Raw genomic sequence first — 27,293 nt, forward strand, 5'->3', positions numbered from 1 at the left:
CAGGCCCTAATGGATCTGCATGCCCTGGATTCAGCCCACACAGATGCCCATATCTCTGAGACTTCCTGGAGAGCCACTTCCTAGATGAGCAGGTGAAACTCATCAAGATGGGTGACCAACTGACCTCCACAGGTTGACTAGCCCCCAAGCTGAGCTGAGTTCACGACTGGGAGCCTCTAGAGCCCAGTGGCCTCTGAAGGATCCTGCTGGCATCCCCTTGGGTGTCAGGGCTTCTGCCTGAGCCTCTCCCTGCAGCTACTAGACAGCTTTTTAACCACCCTGAAGCCTTCTCCCAAGCTGTAGATCAAATGGAAACAAAGCTTTTTACAAGAAAAAGAAAATTGGTAGCCGTATTGATGAGGTCAAACAGTATTACAACTAAGTAATTAAACATCATTACATCTACGTAAATCATACTTTGCTAGATCTATGCATCTTTCTAACATTGAGTTTTAAAAAGCTAACCAAAGCTAGAGCACAGAAAAATAATTAACCAAATCTAAAGGCACTGACAAGTAACTCATATTCTACTACAGAAAAATGGAACCTAAAGGAGGTTAGTTTCTCTTTGGAGAGCTGGTTCCATTTCTAACAGCATTAGAAATAGAGCATATGAACATTAATCCAACCATGGCAACTTCATTTTCATGACTATTTACCTTTGGTGCATTAGCAGCCACCTTTGCTGCCTCTGAGTAATTTCCCTGGGCAAAAAGAGCATTAAATTTCCGAGCAAAGAGTTCTTCGGCACCAGCTAAGTTGTTACGTACAGCCATTCTCAGAGCCAAATCAGGATTTTGCAGAACATTGGTAATATAAGGAATTATGTTTTCTTCTTCCACACAGACTGATAGAACCTGCAATTTAAAGATTAATGAATAGTTGCAATGTGTTCATTGGGATATCAATGATACTAAATCTGTTTAGAGCTGATCACTACTGAGTCACAGAGGTATTCAAATTGTGACAGCTGCTTTTTCGTTACCATAAAAAAAAAAAAAATTAAATTAAAAGGAAAAAAGAGGCCAAAAGAGAGAAACTAGGGGTGCTAACCCATTTGGGGGTGCCTAAAATATGGCCATTCTATAATATAAATAACTCCCTACTTCATACTGTCCAAAATCAAATTGCTTTGCTACCATCCATTTAATTGAATTCTGAAAGACAATTCATTCAATATGGTTTATAGGTTCTTAAGGAACTCAATCTTGACAACCTACAGAAAGTGACTAAAGTAGCTATAAAATCTAAGCAATATCTAAGGCTCACCTGGAAGAAATTTAAGGTATATTCCTTTTAATTCTAGGATCCTTTTATAAGGATTTTTCAGCAATTTTCTTTAATTACATTTACATTCCCACAGGCCAGATTATATATTCAGTGAGGGGAAGGAATCCCTGAATCCTATTGCATAATGCAAAGTATACAGCCGGTGCTTAATAAATGAGGCATTGGTAAAGAGCAACTCTGTTTGCTTGTATTTGGAGAACAGTTACCCACCCTCAGTCCTAAAAAGTCACCGCCACAGAATGCTGCCCTACTCGCCTAAAAGCTGAAGTACTGTCAATTGACATAGAAAAAGGGAGCTCCTCCACTCCACATCCATTCCTCTCTCCAACACCAGAGCTGGTGATACACCCCAGCTTCTAAATTTGTATTACTCCCAACAGCGCTCCTCATACTATTATAATTTCTTGCCTAGATGTTTTTCAGTCACTATTCTACATAAGAAAAGGGACTTATAATTGTTTAATTGTATTGTTAGTATTCGGCAGTGTTTGGCACCAAGTAAATACTTTTTGTTAAATAAATGAAAATGGAGATTATCTGTCCCAAGATCAATAAAAATCTCACACAGTTTGAGAACTCAATAGCCAAACAGATAAAGACAGCCCATCCTGACTGCTCTATATTCCTCTGGAGGAAATTTCAGCCTCCCACATCTTTCATTCCAGACTCCCACCCCAAAGCTTAAGCCATCCTGTATGTGCGATGTATCATTCTACTACGCATTAAGGCATGCCTTTTAAAGGGGGGAACTGATTACTTTCTTTAAAGTCATTTGGATTTCTGACTGCCCCTTTAATTTATGCTTACCTCCTAGGAAAAAATAAGGAAAATGAACTAATTCAGTCCCAACTATAATTTATGAAGCTTCCTACTGCCTGCAACCTGCTGCCATAATCTTCCCCAAACACCAAATCCAGTTTCACCTTCATCCTACGTTTAAGCTACTCTAGCCCTTGTAGGACATTTAGTCCTGTCCAAAATGTCCACACTCAGAAAACGTCCCTAGGTACTAATAGCCCATAATGTTTTTTATAAATTTTGGTTACAGGATTTTTAAACTTTTGGCTTATAAGATTAATACATAAAAAATACTATCATGTTTCATTGGTACAATAATTGTGTTGTGGCTGTAAAGGCAATAGCCCTTCTTGCTTTGGTAGCCTAGCTGGTAACAGCACATTTCAAAGACCAAATATCAAGGACCATTTGGCATGGACCAAATGTCGCCGTGGATGTTTCAGACAGGACCAACTGTCTGATAAGTGTTCTAACAAATTTCTAGCAACCAGTACTTAAGATCTAGTCCGGCTGGGCGTGGCTCAGCGGTTTAGCATCGACCTAGGACCCAGGAGATCACGGTTGGATTCCTGGTCAGGGCACACGCGCAGGTTATGGATTCGATCCCCAGTTGGGGGCGTGCAGGAGGCAGCAGATCAATGATGACTCTCTTATCATAGATGTTTCTATCTCTCGCCCCTTCTCCCCTCCTCTCTCTGAAATCAATATATATATATTTAATTTTTTAAAAAATCTACAGGGGACAGAGAAGGTTCCTGTGTCTTCTCAAGTACTCATTCTACCAATTTCAGAATTTAAGCTAGATATTGGCAATAATGCCATTTTGATTGCTTTTGATTTTTCAACCAATAGAAACCACACACTCATGCCTTTAGGGCAGCGATTTTCAACTGGTGTGCCACAAGAATATTTAAAACATGCAATATCTGACTATTTATTCGGGTGCACTGACTTCTTTTCCCTTAGACTGTTAAATAAAAAAACGACAACAGCCAACACAATACTAGCTATCTGGTGTAAATGAAACAAAATTACACCTTTTTTCGGGGGGGGGGGGTCACATTGGCAAAAATATGTGTTCTTTGGTGTGCCGCAGAATTTTAGTAATTTATGTTTGCCATCAGATGAAAAAGGTTGAAAATCACTGCTTTAGAGCATATGTCCAGCTATAGAAGGTTTTGATCCAAAGAGTAGAAAAAACCCTGAAGCCTAAGGTTAAACAAACACCCATCTCCTTACTCAGAGCAGATGGCACAGAGAATTGTAGGGGAAGGGGAGGAAAACAATTAAGATCCCTGAATCAGAGTTATGAATATCAAATATTTAGGTAAAATTATTCAAGAGACTTTAGTTTAAGCATTATCTTAAAAACATCAGCACAGTAGAGGATATAAAAAGGTCTCTGGCTTATCAACTTCATGATTATTAAATTGTCATTAACCTAGTTCACCAAAAGGAAATTCATTCTTGATTTTTTCCAACAGAGACACATGTAACTGAATAAATGAAAGCTACTGAATTTTTAAAGTTGCTTTTGTGCCAGACAAGGACTAGTGTAGACATACAATTAAACAGAGAAAAGCCCCTTTCCAGATGAAGAACAGTGCCAAAAGCAATTAAGCAAGCAATTGTAATTCATCGTATTAAGTGCTATGAGGAGGGCTAAACTGCAGGGATGCAGAGGAAAAGCACCTAACCAGGTATAGAGTTGAGGTAGGGGACGAACAGGTAGGGAAAGACTTTCTTTCTCTAGAGTATTTGCCTCTTCATACATCCCATTTCCTGGAAATTAACAGAACAAAGGAGGAAAAAAACTACTTATGAACTTCCTCTGCTTACTATCTGGGAAAATACTAATTTGGAGGAAAAATAAGTCAAAACCATTAACAATATTGTTTTCAAAGTTCTAGCCATTTTTTAGAAAATAAAACACTCCCGGAGTAGAATATTTTAATTACATACAAGCACTAAGTAAACACAAAAAACAGATCACTTGTTAATAGTGTGAAGAGGTCTGTCAATCATAACAAATTCAAATCAGCTAGTATCTTCCCTAACTGGGTAACTTGCCCGGTACCCCACAGCAGCTACTGTAACCTATCACCTTCTAACATTAAATATTTAGTATCAAAGAGTTAGGAAAAGATGTAGGAAAAACTCTTTCCCTTGCAGCTGACAATTTTAGAAGTCACAGGAAGAAAACTCCCATAAAAAGTCTAGTCTGTCAAATGTGACCCTAATGGTTTCTTTGAAAAAAGAATCACTTCTTTTGACAATAAAGATACACAAACACAATCCTAGGTGGCTATATACCAGGTTGTCTCTCTGAGACAAGACTGAAAAGAGACTTTATATCATGTGCTACAGTATTTTTAGGTATATATTATTTTTGGACATCCAAAGTTACCATTTACTTAGGAAAAAAAAAAAAAAAGGCTAATGGTAGTAAGTACTATTTTGTTACTTAAGTTTCAAGGTTTCCTTACTTGTCCCTTTCTGTTTACTCCAATTATTCCAGCTGTGGCTTCATGAGGTGCAGTAACAAAGATTGTTTCTCCACTGATTCTGTTCATGTAGATGCAGGTACCAGTCTCAAGGTCATAGAGGTGGATATAACCATACTTAGTAATCAAGAATACTACATCATGCTTTTCACTGATCTGCATAAAGAAAATCAACACTTAAGTAAAATAATGAGCCCACAAACAGAAAATTTAGACCAATTCCATTTATATGGTGAAATTCTAGAATTATGACAAGAAGCATATATGAAAAAGTAAAAGCTAATATTTAAGGTTTCCTCATTTTTATAGCACATTTAAATATGGCATATAAAAGGATCTTATATAAAACATAGCCCGGCCAGGCGTGGCTCAGCAGTTGAGCGTCGACCCAGGATCCAGGTGATCGGGGTTCAATTCCTGGTCAGGGCACATGCCCAGGTTGCGGGCTCGATCCCCAGTCGGGGGCGTGCAGGAGGCAGCCGGTCCATGACTCTCTCATCATTGATGTTTCTGTCTCTTTCTCTCCCTCTCCTTTCCTCTCTCTGAAATCAATAAAGATATATTTAAAAAAAAAAAAAGTAAAACACAAAAATATGAAAATGTATAAAAGAAAAAACAATTTTGAATGACTTAGGATAACCCAGTTTATATATTAGAGTATTACTTTATAAAGTTTCATTAATAAACTTTATTTTAAAATGAAAGGTATTAAGCCCTACTTAAATTATACTGACTAATAATAGTTTTTGAATTAATTTTGTTAAGAGGAGAGATTTCAAGTCCCTTTGTTTTGCTTAAAATACCTGCATTGCAACAGGAAAGTCATTTTGTGCTTCTGGAGGAAAGAAAACATCCACTGCCTTCTTTGGAAAGGGCTGGTTCCCTGTTGGTGGAGTGCCAACTTCAATAATATGTAACTGTGCAAAAGAAAAGAAAACTTATAGAAACCTAAAGCTTTCAGTAGTTATCATGGCACCTTTATTTGTAGCCCCAAACTGGAAACAACTAAAATGCCCTCCAACAGGTTTACTATTCACCATTTATATTTCCACGGTAGGTTAATACTCCTCAGTAATAAAAAGAACTCTCGTGGACATTATGCTGGGGGGGGAAGCCATCTCAAAAGGTCACATACTATATGATTCTATTTATATAGCATTCCTGAAGTGACAAAATTATAGAAATGGAAAGTTATTTAGTGGTTGTCAGGGGTTACAGATGGTAGGGGAGTGGGTGTGACTATAAATAAGCAGCATGAGGGAAGGAAATCCTTGAGGTGACAGGATAGTAAGTATCTTCAATCTACTTGTGACACAGAATTATACAATTGTATTAATGTTAACTTGTTCATTTTTTATATTTTATATATATATATATATATATATAGTCATATATATATATGACTATGTAAGATATAACCATTGAGGGAAACTAGGTAAAGGACACTTGTGCTGTCTTTGCAGCTTCCTATGAATGTGTATTATTTCAAGATAAAAATTTTAAAGTCAGTTGAATAGCTGAAACAATCACACCACAATCTACCTTAAATTAAAGGCATAAAATGTTACTACATTGCCCACAAAGGAGCCTTCTCATGGTTTTACATTGTAACTTAGCATTTAGGTCACCAAAGAGATACAATAAATTCTTTTCTGCCTGTACTTCTACTCTAACACAGATGGAAAGTATGCACTGAAGCTGAGTTGTAGCTCTGTTCACATAGACCTCACAAACTGGATGAGAACATTTTGGTTTTAAATGTCTGATTATCATAATTTAAGCAATTGCTATCTTAATGTTTTTAACTAGTTACCATGGGAAAATATGAAGACTTTAGAGTCCAGACTGGCAGTGAGGGCAGCAGTGCTGTGTCATCCAGCACTGCAGTCAGAGTAGCAAGGGGAGTTCTCAGGGTTCTGGGTGGAGCTTTCGGCTGCAGCCCTGGTGACTGCCTATTTTTCCTGATTCCTCTTCACCTTCCAAGCTTGGTTCTAAACATTCCTAGCTATTGTAAACTATCCATTATCCTTTCAGTATATTTTCTATCCTCTAATCAGCCAGGCTGTTTCTATTGTTTGCAACAACATACAAAGTACTTTAATTTGTTCAGGCGATGCCAATGCAGAGCCAAGGTTAGTAAGTTCTGACTTAGGGCAATGCTACCCAAACTGTAGGGTTACCTTCTACCTAGTCACCTAGGGTATTTAAAATGCAGATTATGAGCTCCAACTACTGAATTAGACTCCAGAGATGTAAGGCACACAAATGTATACTTCAGCAACCCTAATGATTTTTATGCACAGTTAGGTTCACAAACATAGAATTAAGGCCTTGGTAAAGGCAATCAAAATAAAATCTGACTATAAACAGCGGATACAAAAAAGTTGTTAAAGAACATTATTCATTTTAGATAAATATCACTAGAAGCAGAATTCAGTCACCACAAATCTGAATGTTAGAAACAAATAAACAAGGAAAAGATTATATTGAAATTAGATGACTAATTACTAGCAGACAAACTGTCACTAAGATAATTTCTAAAGTCAAAACATACCTTCCCTCCAGCTTGACCCCGTACTGCAAAACAAAACAACGTTGATTCTTCTGCATTTCCCTCCATCTTAAACTGTGCGAAGCTAGCCGCATGTCCTTCAATGGGCTGAGACACTTTCCTATCTACAGAATACAACTGCATAGCTCCCACCACACGATTTTGCTACAAAAGATCAAAGAGAATAAAGTTTGGGGACCCAATGAACCAATAACTCCCAGATTCATCATCAACTAGTGAAATAATCAGAACTGCTTTTATCATCTTTAACAGGATTTATAATTCTTTGTTATTTAGTATTCAGTCTCTCAATGTAGATTTTATACCTCCTCATTAAAATTTAGCTCTGAAGATTATCTTATTTAAAGCTTAACACAAATGTTTAAAATGTCTCATATATAACCATCTCTTTATGTTATCTTTAAAAAATATATGTATAGGTCTACTCATTCTGTAGTAATATCCATAATAAATTCCAAATCATTCATACAGGGACTCAGTATATCCACTTAACCTGCAAGTAAGACCTAAAAACACTTGGTAAGAGTACATACTCTGAAACTATGTCAATATAAAGGCAGTAAGCCAGCTCTCTCTTTTCCTTAAAAAAGGTCTTCCAAAAGAAGTCAGATTCAACATGACTGAGCACAGGAGACCTAATTTTAAAATAAACTGCATTCTGAGCATATTAGTTTTCTAGACCTTTCTTTATTAAAAACTAGAAAATATGTTACCTGTGCAGATATGCCAGTCAGAAGTAACCACTTTTGCTTTGCATCTGTACGATAATTGATAATCTGGCAGCCTGCAAGGCTAGAATGGCGATCAAACATTTTCACTGGCTGAGATTCTCCTTCCATACTCCAATGGTAAACTGCATTATCCGTAACAAGAGCAACCGTATTCAAAGAGATCCACTTCCAGAAGGTGACATCATCAGTCATGGTGTGGGCCTTCATTTTACTTTTCATTTCAATGTTAAATATCTGAAGAGTTTTCCCAGCTGAAAAAAAAATTAAGAATTATGAATCATTAAGAAAGCAAAGTTCAGGATAAATTAATATCTAGCTAGACTAGCTCTGTAACAAGACCTGTGACTTCTGAACAAATGGTTCTATCAGGAAACTATTCAATAACCAACTACAGAAGTAAAATTGATAGAGCAGCAACCACTGAAAAGAGAGCTGAGACTGGGCAAACAATCTACATCTGAAGCAAAAACTAGATTTACCTCTATTAAAGACATTTTAGACAGATAGCATAAAATTCTATAGAATTCTAAATCCCAACCAAAACCGAGTCTAAAGACGGCCTGCTTATGAACAATAAGTTTGAAATCTTATGATTTATAATTAAGAATGTTTACACATTAAGTTGGTTATAGGTACACAGAACAAAGCAAACCTGATACAAACACGTGGGACAAATGACTACTTTCAGAAAGGCAGTCATGCCCCATCCAACTAAGTCTTGTGGAAACCACTTTCCAGAAGAGATCTACTTCAACGGAACTGCCTCACGAGCACATGAGAGCAAAGCACGCTGCACTGAACTGGCTGAAGGTGCAAAGGGAAAGGTAGCAGAGGTGCTAAAGGAAAGGAGACAGAGACACAGGAGTACAGTTTCCGATGCTGTCAACGTACTGGAGAAAGGACCAAAGCTAAAGCTTCACCCGGTGGAGACAGCAAACACTTGGGAAAGGACGCAATCTGCCTTGAGTGCTACGAACCCACTGAGTCACACGCAGAGGCTTGAATTTGTCATCTGAATTCACTCACGGTCCACAAAGTGATTTGGTTTAAACTAACAAAGGTCAAAGCCCATAGATAATACTAGGCTATTTAATCCAGATTAGTCCTTAGAGACTAAGGAAAACTCCACTCCTGAGCCACAGAGAATCTGGATCCTGAAGAACAAAAACTATGAGTATGGGGGGGGGGATGGGACAGAATACAAAACATACGGCTTTGTACCAGGACCTTCTTACCACACGAGTAAGAACTTCTTCCATAAAACAAAGACTATTATTCCCATCCCACACAGTATGTAAACCACAACCAGACTTGAACAATTGTGAGAGTTATAGTCCTGTTTATAAAAAGAAGCCAAGGGGTTTAAAACTGGTTTCACAGGGAAGCAGTAGAGTTAGTCCTCAATAGGTTCTGTGACTTTAAGTGAGACTTTAAGCGAAACGACAGATAACGAAACCAATTTTACCGCAGGGTAACTGACATAAGCGAGTTTAATTCCTATGGCACCTCATCAACCTTATGACCAAATGATGTCAGTCGAGGACGTGCTATATTTGGAAATTACTTTCCTTTGCTGCCTTCCCCAACCCCTAGGTTAGACTTTTTTTTTTTTTTTTTTTACATGAAAGGGGTTGGAGTATACGTTATGTAAGAGGTTTGGGGACAAGGGCAAGGGATGGCAGCTTAACTTCATAGTGTACACATATGGGCACAAATCTGTAACGCTATTTACTGTACAATGCTCTGAAAGTCTTTTCAATTTATTCTTTTTATAAAACAGGACAATAACTAATACAATCTAATTTAAGATAACTCACCATCTGCACACATAAGAAAGCATTAAGAAATGTGATAACAACAACATTAAAAATAGAAAAGAATTTTGAGAAAATTTAAACGATGGCCTTTTTACAGAGGTGAGAGAGTTGCTAAGCAGTTGAATTTAAATTCTTTAACGAGGCTGAAGGGTACTTAATATCTTAAAGTAAAATATGTATTGTTTAATAGAAGCAAAAAGCTTACTGCTGCAAAACATGTGGCCTAGGTGAAAGCTGGATGGATCATCTTTCCTTGAGATGAGATCAGCTCTAATCTTAGATATTGTTTGAATATGCTTGGCCCTCTCCCCACCCGTCATTTATCCTCCAACAAGTATTACTACAAAATACAAAGTTTAAATCGTGTACAGAGAAGTCTGTTTAAAAACTTCAGCACTTCTAACAACTCATCCACAAAATATATCAAGAAATGACTAGGATTTTGAGCTAAAAACACAACAACAACTAGCAAATTACCTAACATAACCCTCTCATTTTACAAATGAATAAAAAGTAGACTTCCTGCATATTTCTATGTCTTATCCAAGGTCACACTGCTGGCGATGGGGCTGAAAACAGTGCTTGCACACCATTTAGGTAATACACTAGCACCGAATGGCTTTATCTATGGACTTAGATCCCAATCATCTGATTTAAAAAAAATTTTTTTTTTAATTTATTGGGGTGACAGCTATGTGATTTTGAGTAAGGTCTCGGTTTCCTTACATAACTGAATTTAGGCCATAAGGTTAAAGTAATCTTCATAAAAGTTACACATATGCTCCAAAGACACTTAAAATATCACTAGGAACCCAAACTCTTCTTATTACACCAAGAAGAAAAACAAGCAAAAAATAGGCAGTTAAATGCCGTTTTTAGTCAGCCAGTTTGTCACCAAGTTTTAAGAGTCAATTCCAGTTTGTCACCAAGTTTTAAGAGTCAATTCCATTGTCACTCTAAAGTTCAAAGGAAAAAAATCATAGGCTCCCAGCCAGTATGAGGTTCTCTGAACTCTGTTTAGACCAATAGGTTGAACAGTTCCCTATTATGACAATTAAAAGGTGAGTCTGAATAAACTCTAACACCCATGATTTCAAAGCTTTAATACCCACCCACATATAGACACACTTTTACCAGTCAGTGTAAATTCAAGCCATTTATAAAACTCAATAACATAAGTGAAGTACAAGACTGATGTATAAGGGCACAGCATGAATAGCAAGTTTATAATCATAACATTCTGCAATGTGTAGGTGCTAATATTAGCCAAGTATATTTTATTACAGAATATGAAACACTAACTTCTTATATCTTCTGTGTGCAGTGCTATTCTTTTTAAAGCACAGTCTTATCACACTGTAGGTATAAAATTTAAATTCATTTAATATAAAACTTAAATTTTCTCCAAGTAGATCTATGCTGAATAGAAAGACGTTTTATAGAAACATGCCAAGTAAAAGTCATGAAAGTAGTTAAAATCAAATTCAGTAAGAGCTTTAACTTTGCAGATCTATTTAACCAAATGTAATCAAAACACTAAAAGAGCTCCTAATTATTGTATTTGAATAAATTATACATGGGAAGAGTTTTAAGAAAAATAAACCCACAATCTTTTATACCTTTCAATGCAATTACTTTGCTAGCTGGATTCATGATGGCGCTGTCTGCTGAAATCGGTCTTCGAATTGGATTACTTGGGTCATTCATATCAATGATTACCACTTGAGCCTGCTCTCCTACTTTCTCTCTAATGCAGATGAATTTGTCTGACTCCATAGTCAGGGTACTAAAGCCAATGTTTGCTGGGTTAATACCCAGGTTCTGGAGCTGGAGAAAAAACAAACAAACAAACAAACATTAATAAACCATGTTACAAAATGAATTAGAAACACTTGATATCCATGTATTATCACTACAAATCCTCATTTAACCATCAATGCTTCAAGGTCAGCAGTGAAAAGTCCATTACATAAACTCAAGTGAGGCAACTGATAGCCAGATAGTGGACCTTCTGTTCTTCCAACAAATATGGCATTCAATTGTTTTGTTATGACCTTGTAGTTTTAACTAGAGATGTATAACCTTGCGGTTATAATTAAAAGGTAACATAACAGATATAAAAGAGTTACATCTGGTTCAAGGGATTTGAGGTCATCAATACTTCGAGTTTAAGATCTTTGAACTGTCCTCTCTTTCCCCCTTTAACATGTAGAAATTACTTGTTCACTTGCATTAGACTTCAGAATCTGAAATGAAGTCACAGCATAAAGACAGAGAAATTTAAATTTTTCCAAAGCTCTTGATCTAAAGTAACTTAGATTATTAGCAAGAGCAGACAGAGAAGTAAACAAAGTTACAATACTTTGCAAAAAGTGCCAAAACAAAGAAATAGATGTAAGCGGGACGTTGTCAAAGAAGACCCACAGCTAAGGGGGTATGTTCAAGGGAGACTAGAGAATGCTCAACAGAAGAACAAATTCTAAAACCCAGAGATGTAAAAGTAGGTCTGCTAAGGGAATTATAAGTACTTTTGTAACACTGGAGTATAGACTATGAACATGGTAATAAGTTGAGGCTATAAAGACAAGCAAGGGTCAGACTGATAAGCTAAATATACCCACTAAGAATACTGATTTTTTTTTTTTTTTAGGCAAAGGAAGCTACTTAATCACCTTGGTCACGAGTACACACGTGTTTCTGTGTGTGAACGCTGCTGACCAGTCACAAGATAACTCGTGTCTGCACTTACATTAATTTAAGTAATTTTAAACACCTTGCTGAGAGGTCACAATGGAAAAGTAGCTGGCCACACGGGTGAGTTCTGGCTCAAAATAGCTGGTCAGCAAGGTGTTAAGGGTTTTAACAAGGGAAATAATGGAATCAGATTTGTTGTGTGTACTCAAAAGATATTCAAGTATTTTCGAAACAAATATAGAGGATCTAAGGATGGTAGATCTTTGAAAACCAATTAAGTATGTAAGAACAAAAGGCACCTGTAGAAGGAGAGATCTACCAGAGTGGGTTATTAACACTCTGGGTGGCTAAATGTAGTGTAACAGATTAAGTCCCACTAAAAGGCTGCCTGAAGGCTTTATTAGCCTTAGCCAAACTAGTTTTTGCCCCCACCCCCTGCAGTAGATAATAAATTCACATGGAATAAAATACAAACAAACAAAAAAATCACAGGGAGAAAGAAAGAAAAAAAAAAAATCAAGCCTTTCTTCTCCCATTGTCCCCCAGATATTCCAACTTCCCTCCCCAGAGACCACCACTGTCACTACTCTCTTTGGATTGGCTGAACCAAGTTAACTATTCTATCTAAATTCTTTTGTCAAACTCTTCTGCTAATAATGCTTAATTGTAACCAGGCTAGGATCTGAATAAGATATAACCTAAGACTAAGAGGCTGTGTTTTACTTTCACTTCCCTCCTATACCTCAGTGGCTGCAGGCACAACCAATTATAAAGCACAGTTACAGGAACTCAGTCATGGAACACCAGGGCAAGGAGTCAAGCAATTGTCCAACTATTAATACAAACGTGGTAAATATGTAGAAGATTAACTAGCTTTACAAGCTCAATTATATGCTGCCATGCAGGGCAAGTATACAAGCTGTGAAATATATAACTTGTAATGAATTTGGTTACAATAAAACTTTATAAATTTTCATTTCTTCCTGACTCTAGTTTTACAGTGACTTTTAGTTTCAAAACTAATGAAGGAAAATAAACCATAAGTGATCTCCTGAAACATATTGTGTGGGTGGACTTCAGGGAGGCCTTATACAAACCAAGTTGTCCGCCTAGTTTCAGGAGAGGTGTATACATCTACTTTTCTAAGTAAAACACCCTCAAACTCTTGTAAATTTAATCAAGTTACCTCTCGATAATTGGAGAAAATATTCCAGTGGCTCATAGAGCTCCAATAAATACATATGTAAAAGCAACATGTTATCTTCTAAACTACTCTGTAAAATAAGAAGTCTGTGTTTTTGTCACTACCTAAGGCAATTTTGAGTTTCAACTGTCACAGCTGAAGTCCCAGTGTTTCAGAAAGAGTAAAATAGTGTCCTGGCTGGATGACTTGGTTGGAGGGTCGCCATCAACACCAAAAGGTTGTGAGTTCAATCCCAGGTCATGGTGTGTACAGGAGGCAACAGATTGATGTTTCTCTCTCTCTCTCTCTCCTCTCTCTCTCTCCCTCTCTCTCTCTCTCTTTCTCCCTCTCTCTCTTTCTCTCTCTCCTTCCCTCCCCCTTCCTCTCTCTCTTAAAAAAAAAATCAATAAAAACATATCCTCAGGTAAGGATTTTAAAGAGAGTAAAATAGTTAGTCAAATACTAAAGTTAAAACAAGGTTGCAAACCATAAACACTAACTGAACCCACAAATGATTCTAATAGATTCCTTTTTACCCCTCGACTTCAAAGGCAGGTGCAAGGCAACTGTAAGAAAACAGAACACTCTTAGTAAAGAGGAGGAAAAGGGAAAGTCGAGAAACCCATGTTTCCTATTCCCAGGTAAATGCACTAAGAAAAGCATGTTGTCAACGGTTAGCACTGACCTTCAACCTCAGAGCTGTTTTACTTGCAGAAAAAGCATATCTGGTTAAAAACGGATGGGGCTGCCCTGACCCATGGCTCAGTGGTTAGAGCATCAACCTGCACACTGAATGCCCAGAATATTCACCAATTCTTCCCAAATTTTTCTATGATATATAATCAAAGGGAAATATCCCAAAACACACAGTAATAGGACAAGTCACCAACATCAACTACAAACATGGCTTAGGTAACACTCTTAAAAAGAGCATCATATAAAAGGCTTATCATACTAGATAACTATGTCTAATAATATTCATATAGATCAAAACTTTCAACATGCAACACTGTTTTAAACAGGTTTTGTTTTCAAAACAGCACATACTAACCATAAAATATTTTTAGTCAATTATAAATTCTGATGGTATATGGAGCTATCTACCACAGAAACTGAATTACAGACTGTGGATTGGACCACTAATAAACTCAGAGGACATATTAAGAGTCTCAGAACCTGCAGCTATTTTCAGGGAATACAATAATATCCAAATATGGTCACATTTTATATCCTCTCAATTGGCAAAATGTTGCTCTTGCTGACGCTGGGGATGCTCTATCTTGAGATATGCTTAGAAGTTTCTATAATAAAATTTGTTTTTAACTTCAAAGAACTGTTATTTAGCTGATATAAAATAAGAAGAATATGAAGTCAATAAATTTGGGTTCAAAACCAGTAATTACTTTTTTTTTAAATAGTTATTACATGTATACAGCAAAGTATTCAAGCTGCTCAAAAGGGCATATACTATGAAAAGTCACCCACTCTATGTTTCCAGCAGTCCCTCTCCCTCCAAGAAATTAGATACGTTTCTATCTGTGATATAACCTCTAAATATTTCCACCCTCCCTTACAAATAAAAAACACTAACGGCACATGCAGAAAAGTGTATAAATTATCAACTGTTAAAGAAAACCACCCAAACACTGAGAACTACCCAAACACTGTAACTCATTTGGTTTCCACACGAGATTCTGATACTGGCGTACAAGTGGCACAACTTTAGGACTGGACACTTATGCCTAGTCTGGATTCCAAAAAGCAAGTAACCGATTTCCTGTTAATCAGCCAACCCAAAACTCTAGAGTGCCCTAGAGTTACAGGTTACAAATGATATGAGTGTTTCCTTTTCCCTCTTCTCCCTTCCTCATCCCAATTTAGATTAACATGCCCGGGGACAAAAGTAAGACACTAACTACAGCCTTAGTTTTTACTCAGAAATATTATTTCAAATTCCCCATAATCTAGGCAACAAAGAAGGTTCTTCAATCAAGTAAGCAATTACTGTATAAATGTATAACTTTGGTTATAAAATACAACTGCCATCCAGAATTAGCTGGTTCTGTGAACTGCATAAGAGCCAAAATGTCTGGGTTTAGTCCTAGAGTTGCCACTTAATATAGATCACAGGCAAGTCAGTTATCTCTGTGTATGTTTTCTCATCTGAAATTATAGTACCTATCCCAGAGTTGTGAGGGTTTAATGTGAAGTGCTTAGAATAGTCCCTGACACACAGTAAAGACTCAATAGATACCCTTAGTACATACAACACAGCTCAAGGTTAGCTTTTTTTGTATTTTCATTTTATTATCTGCTTAATTCAGCTGTCCTAAATGTTGGTTGAAACTCTGGGTGTGAATTTCTTTTGAGTACTGATAATAGATAAGTGGTCTGTGGGTACTTAACTTACTCAGATATTGAAATGCCCCCCCTTTTGACATAAGGAAATTACACTTAAAAACTTCCAATTCTGCTCTTTAATTTGCCTAACTAAAGTTAGATAGAGACCAGAATCTTCAATATCATGTAACATGAAACCGTGTAACATGCTAATCCTAAGTAACTCAACTTTAATTCCTATTTTTAGGGGCATCATGGACACAATGGTATTGCTAAGGCTTTCTAACAAACTTGACAAACATGTCTCCAACAGTTCGCTGAGTGAGCAAGCTGGGGAAACTAATACAAACAGATGGCATATGGTCAGGATCATCAAAAATTCTCTTTACCCTAAAGAGAAACAGAAGGTAAAATGGAAAGCAGGCACAGCATTTCTCTCCTCAACGTGCAAAAGAGTTGAAGCCACCTGGTTCAAAGATACACACACACACACAAATTTTATTATTCTTACTAAATACACAAGAGAGTATGTAGTGGTAAAGAAGAACCACATTTACAAATCACTTTCAAACAATTTAATATTCATGGAGAGACACAAAAGAGGGTAAATCAGATATAGTAAAAAAAAAGTTAAGAACTAAAGAATCTGGGTAAAGGGTGTATATGGGAATTCTCTGCACCATTCTAACTTTTCTCTAAATCTGAAACTCGGTAAAAAATGTATTTAAAAAGAATCTTAAGGGACAGAACTGAAAGCAACATGCAGATCTTACTTGGATCCTGATTTAAATCAACCAGTAACATTTGGAGACAATCAGACAAATCTGAATTTGGATGGATTTTTAGATATTGAGGAATTGTTATATTAGGAGGCTATAATGATAACATAATTATTTTAAAATTTCCATAGTTTCTAAAGATGTATGCTGGAGTATTTAGGGGTGAAATGTCATGATAGCCCAAATTTCTTTAAAATGTTTAAGTAAAACAAAAAAAGCAAATATAGCAAAATATTATTAAAACTCTAGATGATTGGGTATATGACTTCAGTTTTATGAAAGCTTACAAATTTATCTTTTTAAGTTTTAAAAAAGAGTAATTTCTACTCTTCTATAGGTTACAAAACTTGAAAATTAAATTGTAAGGATCGGACTTTTATTAGGCAATTTACCCATAGGGCAGGAAGGAAGACTACAACTTTAAGAGATAAACATGAAAATCAGTCAAAGAGTGAATCAACTCAAGCTCTGTAAAGGGCTGTACACTGAATGTCTGCCCAATCAGAACTGGGAGGTTTGCTACTCGTCCAATATGGCAGCCAGTGGTTACACGCAGATATTTAATTTTGTTAGTAAAATTTAAATTCACTCCCTCACTCACACTGGTCACATTTCAAGTTATCAACAGGCACATGTGACTCAGAATACAGAACATTTCCATCATTGCACAGTTCTATTAGAGAACATTGTTTTCTGAAGTTTTTCTTGGGAGTCCAACAAGGAGGAAAAATGTATTTAACATTAAACTCTGGTAAAATATGAAGAACAGTTGGTAGAGACACACTCATCTTATACAAAGATTTCAGACAAAAGAGGAAGAAACAGAAAAAAATAGAACATTTAGGTTTCATAGTCCAGATATTTGCAGAAGGCTTGGGGGGCGGGGGGGATCTGCAAAGTTCAATGCTAGCAAAAGTAAGAGTCCAAGGAAAAACTCCTCAGTATGGTGCTTCTTTCCTCTCAAGAAATCACTTAATATTCAAATACCAGAGGTCCAGGGACTGAACCAGACTGAGAATGTAGAGATGTATGTAATAAGATACAATTTCATCAAAGAATATGAGAAAAAGAAAGGCCTGATTCTGTGCTTGGTAAACTACAACTGCCTCAATTTCTAAATGTTCATCAATGTTAAAGCTTTTGGGGAAAGAATATACAACTGTGAGATGAATCCCCTAATTCAAAAATGGTGAGTATGAAAGAGACTATATTAAGATCAAAGAAACATGGTAAAAAAAACATTTACCTTCAGCAATATTAGATTCAGAAATCTAAGTTAAATGCTCATTAGTTTTTAAACACTTTAAGCTTTGCTTTTCCTGTCTTGGTTTTGAAACTATACCTGATCTGCCAATATGGCAGATACAACAGAGAAAGCGTCCCTTGCCTGAGGAGGGGCAAGGAATGCCGAGGTGCTGCATGAAAGTGACTCAACACACAGCAAGAACTTAGAACAGTGTGGGGGCACAGAAATACTCTGTGTTAGGGACTTCTGTCCTTTTATAGTTATCTAGCTATCGGACTACAGTATCACGACATACCCTATTCTAAAACAGACTGGTTCTGATGTCATGCTTCTGACAATATAGTCAAACACAGGCAGGCCAATTTGCTTTTGTTCAAAACATATGTCACTAAAGACAGCTAGAAAAACTTTCAGACATCAAAGAATCAGGAAACCTAGTGATGGTGAGTCAGAACATTAAAATACATTAGTGGTCAAACTAGAAAAATATTGTTAAAGGGACCGAATGAACTATGAGTATATTTAATCCAAACAGTATACATTTATTAAAAAGAGCAGAAAATGCTAGCATAAGACATTACAACCAAGTAAAATCACAGTACTTTTCAATGCCCAATTCTTTAACTAACTAAAGACAAGGCTCTCCATTAGCACAAAGTCTCTATCTCAGCAATCAATCACAATTGTATTTATGCCTACAAATATCACATAATTAAAGGAGTAATAGGTTTGCTTTGAGCCTACTAATTTCAACCAGCAGTTCTTACATTTGATCAGATAGAACATCCAGGGGAAACAGGCTTTTTTTTTATAAGCATACCTGGGCAGTTTGCCTCCTAATGAATGATTAGTAAATGCAGAACAGAACTCATTTACCAGCTGTATCAGCTGAAAATCAAAATACATTAAAACTTGTGTTGATGCCAGCATTACTAAGAACTTATGTTTCACAATTAGTGCTTGGCTCTACACTTTACGGATCCTTCCTCCTTGTTTCATCTGAATAGCTAGGATGAAAAGGAAGTATGTATTAGCTACTGTATTTGAAATGAAGCTATTCTGTAAATACTCTGCATGGTCAGTAACTTATGTAAATGAATCTTGTATCTTGATAGGCTTGATAGGTGTGACCACTACAGAGTTAAAAAGTCAACAATTTTAGAGAAACCTGCTGATACTTGGATGTCACTCAATACAGATATTTTAAATGCCTGAAGATTTGGTTAACTTCCTATCCCAAGTATTTCACTCAGCATAATTTCCTTTAAAAGTTCCAAACATCCTCTACCTTCACTAGTATCAATCACAGTGAAAAAATATGCTGACAGAGCTACTTTATTAAGCCCTTCCAGGAAACAAGCAGAATGTCACATAAAAACGGCAATTGCTGTCTTCTACAGGAAATAAAGAAAAATGCTGAAAATGCAGCATTCCTTTAGTTCTTCTATCAATAGGATACCAGCCATTTGTTTTGTGTGCTCCACATTTCAAGCAACAACTAAAAATGCCTTTAATCCTATAGATTTGTTTATACTCCCTGTCAGTCTCTGAGGTAATTACTGTCTCAGGAGAATTCTTGACTCTGGTCACTCACTGCAAATTGTTTTAATTCTCTTATTATTATTACTGATTTTAGAGAAAGAGAGGAAGGGAGAAGGAGGGAGGGAGGGGGGAGAGAAACATCTACTTGCTGTTGCATTTATTTATGCACCCATTGGTTGATTCTTGTATGTGTCCTGACTGAGGATCAAACCCGCAACGTAGGTTTATCGGGACAACACTAGCCAACTGACCTACCTAGCCAGGGCCAAATGGTTAAGTAGTAGATTCAGGAAGGAACCACACAGGTGGGGACTAGGACTGAAGACTATTAGCTTTGGTAAACTATGAGGAGACTCGAAGAGAATTTCTCCTACTTGTAGCTTAACTACCGACTAGAAAATTTTAAATTTAACTTGTTCTTTAAAAATATTAATTTGTAAGTAGATGAAATATTACATATCGATTTTAGCCAAGCTGCAGGGAAATACAGGGAAGTTTTTATGTCCCCAATCTTACAGATGTAGTATGACTCTCCCAGGGAATGCCCTTTCCTGTATACATGCCCCTCAGCCGGCACACAGCACCTGACTGCTACCAAGGCTATGTGATAATAGGTGGTATGTCTGTGTGCTAGCAATAGGAGATGGGGGTCGGGTGCAGAATTTACCCAAACTTTCCTTTCAAAGAACCAGAAATGAGGCTTACTTTGAAGGCTCAAGATCACAATAAATACTTAGTGCTGACTTAACAAAGATCTTTAAAGGACGATCTGAATGGGCAGATCTAAGGGCTTGGTTTCCTGGTATGAATAACTAAAACATCTGGTCAGTTTCCTTACTGTTAAAACTGTAAAGGTCCCAAAGAAACTTCATTCTGTGACACAACTTCCCAATGACTTCACAAAACATTATTTTGAGTGGGAGCCCAGTGATTCAGTTCAACTTCACCACTGATATTCATGTATTTTCTACCCTGTGCTGACAGATCTGCTAGGAAATCAGACATTATGCTGTGTCGCTCATTTTTCTAGTTGGTTCAATCATTTAAAGCATGATCAGAACCCGGGTGCTGCAACTTACAAGACCAGACCATTTTATTTTACATCTGAGTCACTGGAATGTTTCCTCGTGAACCTAAATACCAAAATTTTCAAGTTCAATTGAGTGAATGAAATAACACTCAGCACAAACACTTACAGGTTACCTCAAAATCATTTAATATTAACAAATTCAGGGAGTTCAAAACCATTTTATTTAAACTCTTCATAGACATTTTTTATATCAGTGTCTTCATTAGCACTGGAAAGTCATCACCATTCCATCAAAGCTTTTCCCCCCCATAATGGTGCAATCATTGGAATTTTATAACATGCCTCGAATTTCTATTTGTGTATTATGAGAGTTGTTTTCACTTGCTTGGGTTATGATCTCCAAGAACATACCCCTAAGGGATTGCTTTTTGAGGAATATTCTAAGACAGCTCTTTGCCAAGGTCAGTGTATATGGACAGTCTTTGGCTTTACTCTGTCCACTTTGGTGTGTGTGTTTTTAAATCGATTTTTAGAGAGAAGAAGGGATAGAGAGTGAGAAACACTGATTTGTTGCTCCACTTATCTGTGCACTCATTGGTTGATTCTTGTATGTGCCATGACTGCAGCTTGAACCTGTAACTTTGGCATATCAGGGCAACGCTCTGAGATGCCTGGCCAGGGAGCATCAATCAGTTGATTCTTCTATGTGCCTTGACTGGGGATCTAACCCTCAACCTTGATGCATCGGGATCATGCTCTAATCAACTGACCTACGTGGCCAGGGCCACTTTCATGGTTTTTAAGCCCTCTTTCTTAGGTGAGCAACTGGTCAAAAATAATAGATGAAAGCAACGCTCAACCCAATTCCCATTTTTCATCTACTAAGATTACTACAGTTTCAATAGATGGGGGTCATCAAAAACTGCAATGCCCAGGACCCCCAGTGTGCATCACTATGAAAGTTCTTCCCTACCCTACTCCAGAAATGGACTAGATACAGAAAATGAGGAGGAAAGAGTCTGGTATAACTTTAAGATCTTGACTTCTGTAACTAGGGAGATGGTTTTTTCCTTTAGCATGGCACATATGTTCAACTCAACTGATAAAGGGAGACTCCCCTCTAGCACAGAGAGTATTAACTTAATAAATGAGGTACTTGAGAAAAGCTAAAAAGACAGAGCTTGGATTAAATATCTGAGATATTTTCCACAATAGCACACTGCAGAATTTAATTTTTTTTAATGTGATGAAATAGTTTTAATGGACTCATTTTCTATTCTTTCAGAAATAAGCTTTAAAATCTGCTTTACTTAACTAAAACTTCAAGACATGTCCTTATTTACCCAATGATTCAGAACAGGAAGTACTATTACTTGGAAGTTCTGCTTCCCAAGCACAGCCATACCAGTTTGCAATCATTTTCCCCTCTACATAGGGCTATGCTAGTCAAACTGAGCAAGCATGTCCTACTCCCACTTTCCTCCTCCCCAGCACAATCACCTTCCTACAATTCTACTCAACTTTTACATTAGTATACACACAAAAGAATGCATAATTTAGTAAAATAGAAAGCAGAAGTTTCCTGCTTTTACAAGTGGCTTCAAACTGGAACTCTTGTCATCAAGGAAATGTCTACAGAGAAGTTTAAGAAGTTCAGCCTTATGAGAGGGATTTGATAATCATGGTTACAAGTTAATCTGATCTCAATCATTCTGCACAATTTTCTAGTGGAAACTTGGATAAAGTCCTTTAAAAACTTCATCTAAATAACTGTTTAAGGGATAAAAAAAAAAATCAAATGTTGCTTCACTGGCCCCTATTTTCAAATATAAAAACTACTAACCTAAAAACAAACTACTAGTAGAATGTGTACATCAAAGACCACCACAATCTACATACAAACTGTGGTATATTTTGCAGTTCAAATCATACAGATCACACACCAAATGAGGCAATGTCCCACACTGAAAGAAGAACACATATTAGTCTGATCACCCACTCATGAGCTGTGTGCCTCTACAAGTTAAATGCTATAAACTTGTTTCCCCATCTGCAAAAAAAATCTAAGCCTATCTACATGAGGGGGCTATCTTGCTAATAAAATGAGATCATGAACATAAAATATTTAGTAGAGTTCTTGGCACACAGTAGGTGCTCAAACAGCTGTTTATTTTGATCTTGTAGATTTCAAAGCAATTAAGATTTGATGTATAGTTATTCCCTCTAAACTAAGACAAAATACCTTAAATTATGTCTTTCATAATACAAAGAGAGACACAAAAACCAAGTCTGACAGATGGGTTTTGCATAATACATTCAGATCCAAACCTCCTGCCATCCCATCAAGTTAAGAGCATTAGCCACAGGCACTTGGCTGGGGGCGGGGGAGGGGGGGGACGGACCTACAGCTGTAAACTTTGCTATGATTTACATATATACTATAAATCAACCAGAGAAATAGTCTCCTTCTAATATAAAGGACTAAAATATCTATCAGCAAGGAACTCATTTCCCATTTAAGTGAGATTTACTTCAACACAACCATCTTACAGAAGGTCATATAAAACAACACAAACAAAGGTCTGACAGGCATACCACCTGGATATTTTATCAGATATGATTAGGTCTCAAATATTTCTGACCAAGGAACACTAATTAAAAATGTACCAATGATACACAATGAGTACTCATGGTTTATAATGAAAGATTTTTAAAATTCTTTCTTTTGGACACAGTTTAAGAGCGGGATCAATTTTGTATCATTAATATTTGTATTAAATTCTGCATAGTATCACACATTAGATACTATCCATGGCTGCAGTTATGTGTGGACAGCCTCTGTAAACTCATCAATGCAAGTGCAAATGCAAGCTGCAGTCTGTCTTGTTCACTACTTTGTCCTTAGGCTAACACAGTTGCTGACATGTGATAAATGCTCAAATCTTAGGTGCATACCAAACATTTATGAACCATAAAAATCTAGGTATACAAATTAAACACTGTGTCATCAGTTCAAAGATACCTGAAAAAAGTGTACTAGACACAATTTTTATATCTAACATTTATTGCTCCGAAAGTGCTACACCAAGTCCTTTTCACATACATGACCTCAGACCTTCACAGTAACTTTGTGAGGCAGTTATGCCTATTTTAACCTATTTTACCAGAGGTTAGTCTTAATCTGTGTTCTCCAATACTGTAACCACAGTTCACAAGCCATAGGTAGTACTGAGCATTTGAAATGAGGTTTGCTGTGACCGATTTTAAAATTAAAATTAAACAGTTATTGCCCAGCCGGGCGTGGCTCAGCGGTTGAGCATCGACCTAGGATCCAGGAGGTTGGGGTTCGATTTCCGGTCAGGGCACATGCCCGGGTTGTGGGCTGCAGCCAATCAATGACTTTCTCATCATTGATGTTTCTACCTCTCTCTCTTCCTCTCCCTTCCTCTCTCTGAAATCAATAAAGATATCTTTAAAAAAAAAAAAAATTTAAACAGTTATTAATGATTGGTTATTTATGGAAAACTTAAGTATGCTCAGAATAACCTACGTTGCAAATCTGCTTTTCCAACTGTAAATTTTATAAAAGCTAAATACAGATCAAATATTTCCAATGAAAACAGGCTCTAAATTGAGATGTGCTCTAAATGTAAAATACACATCAGATTTGAAAATTCAGTACCCTCTAAAAAAAGGAATGTGAAATATCTCATTTGAAAATTTTATACTGATTACAGTCTGAAATTGTAACATTCAGGTATTCTGAGTTACATAAATATACTAAAATTAATTTCACCTGTTTTTCCATATGGCCACTGGAAAATGTAAAATTAAATATATAGTTCTTATTATTTTTCTATTTGACAACACTGGTCTTAACCACCCCCAAATCCCTAATCTGTCTACTATACCACATCATTAAACACATTTTAAACAGTAGAGAAAGCATTTCTTGGAGCAAAGTCCAACAACAAAAAAAGCACACTAGGATACTGCATAACTTCTCTTTTTAAAAACAGAAAAAAAAGTACTGATTTTTAGAGAGGAAGGGAGAGAGAGAGAAACACTGATTTGTTGTTCCACTTGTTTATGTATTCATTGTTTGATTTTTTTATGTACCCTGACTGGGGATTGTACCTGCAATCTTGGCATATGGGGGCAACCTTGGTGTATGGGGATGACGCTCTAGTCAACTCTAATTACAACCAGGGCTGTATAACTTCTCTTAAGGCCAACCATTCTACTTCTTCAGAATAGTTGGTGTCAAAAGACCTAGGCTGATACTGTGAGTCTCACTTTCTTCAACTGTTTAAGAAGGATGTCAGGGGATTAAGTGAAGACCTGGAAAGCACGCATCCATTCATAGGATACAAGCCTCCTGCAGCTATTTACATGTAAATCAATTTAAAGAAATAAAAGCAAAAACTCAGTTCCTCAGTCACACTAACCACATTTCAAGTTTTCAACGTCCCTCTGTAGCTAGTACAAATTTTTCATCATGGAAGAAAGTTCTATTGGACAGTACCTCTCCAAAGGCAAAAACCGTATCAGTAACAGTAACAGAAACACACACACACACACACACACACACACACTCTCTCTCTCTCTCTCTCTCTCTCTCTCTCTCTCTCTCTCTCTCTCTCTCTCTTCCGCGTCTTAAATTATTTCCTAGAGAGTGAAAGCACAGTCACTAGAATTAGTCACCCACCTTTCAGCTGAGTAAACTGACCATTAGGAAAATTCTGAAAAACATGATATATTTTAAACCTGGAAGCTATTCCAAGGGTGGACTGCAGCATAACTCCAGGCAGTTGCCTCTTTCAGGCAGTCCAGTTAAGCATATAGCATATCCCAACAACACTTGGCATTGCTTTCTCTTTGCAAACCAAAACAACCATATCAAGAACCCCTACCATTCAACTCACAACACATTCCAGGTCTGCATTTATGGATTAAAAAGAAAAGAACAGGGTTGGAGATTTTTAATTGCAGACCCAAGGAACCTGGAACACAGTGGAATGCATCAGTTGGCACAAACATACTTAATGTGCCAAGAATTGAGAATTGCAGGCAACATTTTGTATGTATAGCCTAGGACTTTCCCTCCCAGAATCTGTAACTCTAACAATGTCTAACTCAACTAGGCATTCATCCACTGACTATCAGCCTAAACATTCTAAAAAAGAAAAAACAAAAACCCTTCATAACTTAAAATATTAACATTCATTTGCTGTATAGTTCCAAGCCCCAGTGACAGATCCTTCAGCTGGCCAAAGTATTTACGTGTTATAAAAATAAATTTACAGTTCACCTTTTGAAGCTTTCACAAGCTAACTCTACATTCAAGTTCCTCAATTCTTGTTCCTAATTTTTATCCTAAGTATTTCAGAGTGTTTTCTGCTACTTAGCAAACTGCAGGGACTCAGATGTCAAAGGCCTAAAATGACAATTAGAGTAATCCTTATTAATTTTTAAAAGGGGAAGAGATAAAAATGAGAAGTCAGAAGATACATATCCTGGAAGAGGTTGGGGACTGGGACTTTACTCAACTAATCATTTTCAGCTGAAGCATACAGTCACAATTGCAAGCCTAATTTTAGGCATGGCATATTACTCCAAAAAAATGGATGACGGAATTCTTCAAGTGTAACTGAAAAGCTACTTTACATTCAAATCTTCAAATTATTTGGGAAGAAAACAGCTTCACTCAAGTATTTGCAGAAATTCTGAATCCCTTAGAAATCAGACCCATATTAAATCTGTGACAAGGTTGGATTCCAATCTTTGGGATTATTTAATAATTATTTCCTCATTAATAGAGATGAACTATTGCCCAAGCCACCCCTAGTCAAGAAATGAGATCTGTCTGGCTCGGTTGGTTGGATGTAGTCTGGCACAAGGAAGGGTTGCTGGTTCTATTCCCAGTGGGGGCACATGCTCAATCCTCGGTGAGGCGCTCGCAGGAGGCAGCCAATGGACGTTGGGCTCTCACATCAATTTCTTTCTCCCCTTTCCTCTCTCTATCAAAATCAATAAACTATTTTTTAAAAATGAGATTAGTGGGCTATACCTCTGCCTTATAAATAGCAATTGTACCTGCTTCTGTGTATGATTTTAGAAACATCTGTCTGCAGAAAGATTATGCATCAGATGCACTGTAGTCTAAGGAGCCTGTTTTCTTCCACACCCAAGAACACTGTTTTCCTAACCCTCCACATTCAGGTACACCCTACTGTAACAGAAATAACCATAGTAATTAAAATCTTAGATCGAGCATAAATAACTTCTGTGTCCATTCTGTCACTTAATGTTTTTAACCTATTGTAAAATAATGTTCCATTTACTTCAGATGAGTGACCTGAAAACCATAGATGACTGAAGAAAGTGCATTACTTAACTCATTTTTTGAATAAAGATTAATGCCCTAGCTGGGCTGCTCAGTTGGTTAGAGCATCCTCCCAATACACGAAGGTTGTGGGTTTAATCCGGTCAGGGCACATGCAAAAATCAACTAATGAATGCATAAATAAGTAGAACAACAATCGGTGTTTCTCTCTCCCCCTTCCTCTCTCTCTAAAATCAATAAATTTTAAAAAGGTTATTCATTATATTTCAAGACTTAAAAGAAAAGGATTTCTTGCTGATGTATGTAAAGGTGATAATGCCTGTAAAGAAATATGAAATTATGTTACTGATAGCCTGAATGTTAAACCTTTTTATTAACAAGAATTCTGTATGTACGGACGTGATACCAATGGGAGAAAGTA

At 36.8% G+C, this 27,293-nt stretch overlaps 1 protein-coding gene across 2 annotated transcripts in view; it reads right to left on the reverse strand.

Moving 5' to 3' along the window:
• Positions 1-27,293, reverse strand: part of CLTC (clathrin heavy chain) — a 58,994-nt gene that overhangs the window by 30,338 nt on the left and 1,363 nt on the right. For both annotated transcript variants that reach the window (XM_016203806.2, XM_016203801.2), the window contains exons 2-7: positions 11,332-11,539; positions 7,878-8,146; positions 7,147-7,308; positions 5,396-5,509; positions 4,575-4,748; positions 660-857 (exon numbers count right to left, since the gene is read on the reverse strand). In XM_016203806.2, coding sequence (XP_016059292.1) covers positions 660-857; positions 4,575-4,748; positions 5,396-5,509; positions 7,147-7,308; positions 7,878-8,146; positions 11,332-11,539 — 1,125 coding nt within the window. The remainder of the gene's footprint in view (positions 1-659; positions 858-4,574; positions 4,749-5,395; positions 5,510-7,146; positions 7,309-7,877; positions 8,147-11,331; positions 11,540-27,293) is intronic.

This window comes from Miniopterus natalensis, chromosome 17 (assembly GCF_054644295.1).
Source record: "Miniopterus natalensis isolate mMinNat1 chromosome 17, mMinNat1.hap1, whole genome shotgun sequence".
Lineage (NCBI taxonomy): Eukaryota > Metazoa > Chordata > Mammalia > Chiroptera > Miniopteridae > Miniopterus > Miniopterus natalensis.